At 27.6% G+C, this 3,027-nt stretch overlaps 1 protein-coding gene across 3 annotated transcripts; it reads left to right on the forward strand.

The window, feature by feature from the left end:
* Positions 1-870: 870 nt before the first annotated feature.
* LOC116840351 lies at positions 871-3,012 on the forward strand. Of its 3 annotated transcripts, XM_032806959.1 has the most exons (4): positions 871-997; positions 1,065-1,224; positions 1,328-1,563; positions 1,976-3,012. In XM_032806959.1, the coding sequence occupies exons 2-4, from the start codon at positions 1,185-1,187 to the stop codon at positions 2,036-2,038; spliced, it is 339 nt and encodes a 112-aa protein (XP_032662850.1). In that variant the 5' UTR covers positions 871-997; positions 1,065-1,184; the 3' UTR covers positions 2,039-3,012. The 3 variants fall into 3 exon arrangements, with proteins under 3 accessions (XP_032662850.1, XP_032662848.1, XP_032662849.1); XM_032806957.1 differs by having other exon boundaries at positions 1,328-3,012; XM_032806958.1 differs by lacking the exon at positions 871-997 and having other exon boundaries at positions 1,010-1,224; positions 1,328-3,012.
* The last annotated feature ends 15 nt before the right edge of the window (positions 3,013-3,027 follow it).

Consider the following 3,027-nt stretch of genomic DNA (forward strand, 5'->3'; position numbering starts at 1 on the left):
ATATATATATATATATATATATATATATATATATATATATATATATATATATATATATATATATATATATATATATATATAATTATGAATAATTGTGTTTAATTATATATAATTTAATATGTTATATATAATTATACATAATTATGTATGGACAAATTTTATATATAATTACGCATGGAAAATTTTTCATCGAGCAATCTTCGTTGAAATTGCCGAATTATTAGAGGTGGTCTTAATAAATTTAATTTTATATATGGAATCTTACGCGATAATTTCGATATAGATAATGAATTTGACAACAGACCAAATTCCTTCGAACAATTTTTATTTATTTCGGTCTACGCATTTTTTAACTAATAACAAACTTGTAAAAGTGCGCATATCGACTACTTTGCTTCATTTTGCATCGTTTATAAGAGAAAAGGAGATTTTTGTATGTATATGGACAAAGGAAAGTGTAAGAAATTTTAATGATTTAAGTGCAAATAAAATAAAATATATAATGAATCAGAATATTTTACTGACTTATTTTCTTATATCTTCTTCTCTAATTTCTCCTTTTAATTTTTGTCTGCTTTGTTCTACTTTTCTTCTTTTTCTTTACCATTCCTCTTTCTCCACCGTACGCATAAAATATTCATTCCTTTGACTTATAATTGAAATTTAACAGCAATTTATTGTCGTTTCAATTACCGATAACAGTAATGTTTGTTCTAATAATTTTATTTCTTCGTTTTAACTAACTAGGATAATAATTTTTCTTTAATGTTTGCGACTTGCTTATTTCCTTTGCATTTCAATCAAATTTCTTTCAACTGTAGGTTAAGCAATCTTCTATTTTCAAATATCCAAACAAATATTTAGCGTATCTTCATATGTAAACGTAAACGACGGTTATAAGTAGACTGATCCTGGGCTGCTATAAAAACGTGGAATATTATTATTTATAAAATAGATTATTGCCTGAGGATATTCGTGGAAATCACTTACCACTAATGTAAGTAACTAATAAGTAACTAATAAGTGTAAAGTTACTACGTATAACAATAATTTTGAATTATTAGCGTTTATTACGGAATTCGGACCATAAATACATTTAAGAAGGACAACAACATTAATTACAGAACTTGATAAACACAATAAATTGTTATTCGAATCTGTTGTCAACTTATTGCTTGGAAAGGATGTCTGCCAGTGAGATTGGCAAAATGAAATGCGAGTCAGGTAATACAGAAATATATTATGTGGAACATATATATGTATGAACATATATGTTCAACAATCATGCATCACATGGTATATAATTTTTTAACATTGATTTGTTTAGTTATAAAGATGGGGTTGATCGAGAGCTTTAGGAATCTCGAAATCATATTAAAACCCAGCGAACAATTCCTTCAAATTTACGGATTGTCATTTAAATTTTATAAAAATCGAAAAGAATTTAGCAACACGCAAATCAAAATAATGGAAAGTAAGATGAGTAAGCTGTTTTATAAAATAATCTACTCAAAGATCACAGACCTGGATGATACTGTAACTCTTGCAACAGCTTATTATAATGTATGTAACGCATATATTTTGTCCGATCAGAAGAAAGAACTATCTATAGCTAAAAATTTTATTCTGCATTGTTTGGATTTAATGAAAGATAAAGAGCTGGATCCAAAATTTATTTTGCTAGGTTTGAAAGCCCATTACGGTTTAGGCTTTCTTTATGATAAACTAAACAAACCAAAAGAAACGATACATATGTATGATAAAGCTATAAGCTTATATTTTGCATATACAAATGATGAAAATCATTCTCTTATTGATTTTAAAGACATTGTTGTTAAGTCACGTATACCGCTACGTCATCAAGAGGCGCTAAAGAATATGTATATAATAATTTTAACTTCATTAGTACAGGTGCATACGGATATTAAGCCAAGAAACAACCCGAGCCTAATAATGTCCATTCATTTTCTTTTAGTTGCTGAATGGCATAGATTACCGCAAACGAAAACATATTTTAAGTGGATTGATCGAGCAATAACATTATGTTATCATTTATTAATGTACAACTGTTTTAAAGAAGCCCAATATTATTTCACTGTTGCAATTTATCTGAGAGTAATCTACTTTGATAGAAAATGTAACTGTATCAGGAAAAAAGAAACTTTCATCAAAGTATGCGAGTGGTGTAATCAGAGTATAGCTATGGTTCCCTTATTTGCTCGTTATCAGGTTAAGCATGCAATTACGCTTTTCCGTAAATCAGCGGAACGATTGCTATCGTTAAAAAGAGACAACGTTTCCGACAATTTAAAATTAGAAGATTTTACAAAGTCAAAAGACCAATTTTTGCAGGAATTACTATTATTTTCCGGAGTAGAAAATGAGTATTTAGTTCCTCGTGAGTTCAAAATGGTAATGTCTGAATACATCTCAGATTATAATAATGCCCAGCAAATATTTAGTAGAATTCTTAATTTATTGTACGGTATGGGGATAGTTTTTAATAAGGGGGATATAAAAATATACGAAAATATTGTATTAGACATCTGTAAAGCGTATAAATATATGGCATTGTTTGAAAAAGACACGTCCAGTCGGATATTGTTACAAAGACGTCGCGCAGAAATTTTATGCGATACAATAGTATTTATACGTTTGAGAACTCATAATGTACCGAAATTTTTTCTACTTCAACTCGCAATTATTTACTCAACTTTAATAGATATAAAGTTTGAAAATTTGGACACAGATTATTTACTATTTACTCCATTAAGCCATAACAATCTTATTAGTGAAATTAACGATTTATTAAACGAGGGCTTGACGAATTTATTCTTTTATATGAATAATACTTAGATATTACGATAGACAATAAATTTGACAACAGATCAAATTCTTTATTGATTTCACATTGACAGGAGTATATACAACAATATATTCATCGTTACGATATTAAAAATAAAGAAAAAAACAAGGTTATCTATAAAATACAGTTTAGAGAACAAAAATTTTAAGAAGATTAAATGT

Source organism: Odontomachus brunneus, unplaced genomic scaffold, assembly GCF_010583005.1.
Source record: "Odontomachus brunneus isolate Ranch 3 - 2012 unplaced genomic scaffold, Obru_v1 Obru_scaffold_009, whole genome shotgun sequence".
NCBI lineage: Eukaryota > Metazoa > Arthropoda > Insecta > Hymenoptera > Formicidae > Odontomachus > Odontomachus brunneus.

Bases quoted from the DNA above. Each gene is read 5' to 3' on its own strand.
- LOC116840351 (XM_032806957.1), top strand. From the start codon at position 1,185: ATGTCTGCCAGTGAGATTGGCAAAATGAAATGCGAGTCAG. The intron at 1,225-1,327 runs GTAATACAGAAA...TGATTTGTTTAG, and splicing joins CAAAATGAAATGCGAGTCAG to TTATAAAGATGGGGTTGATC.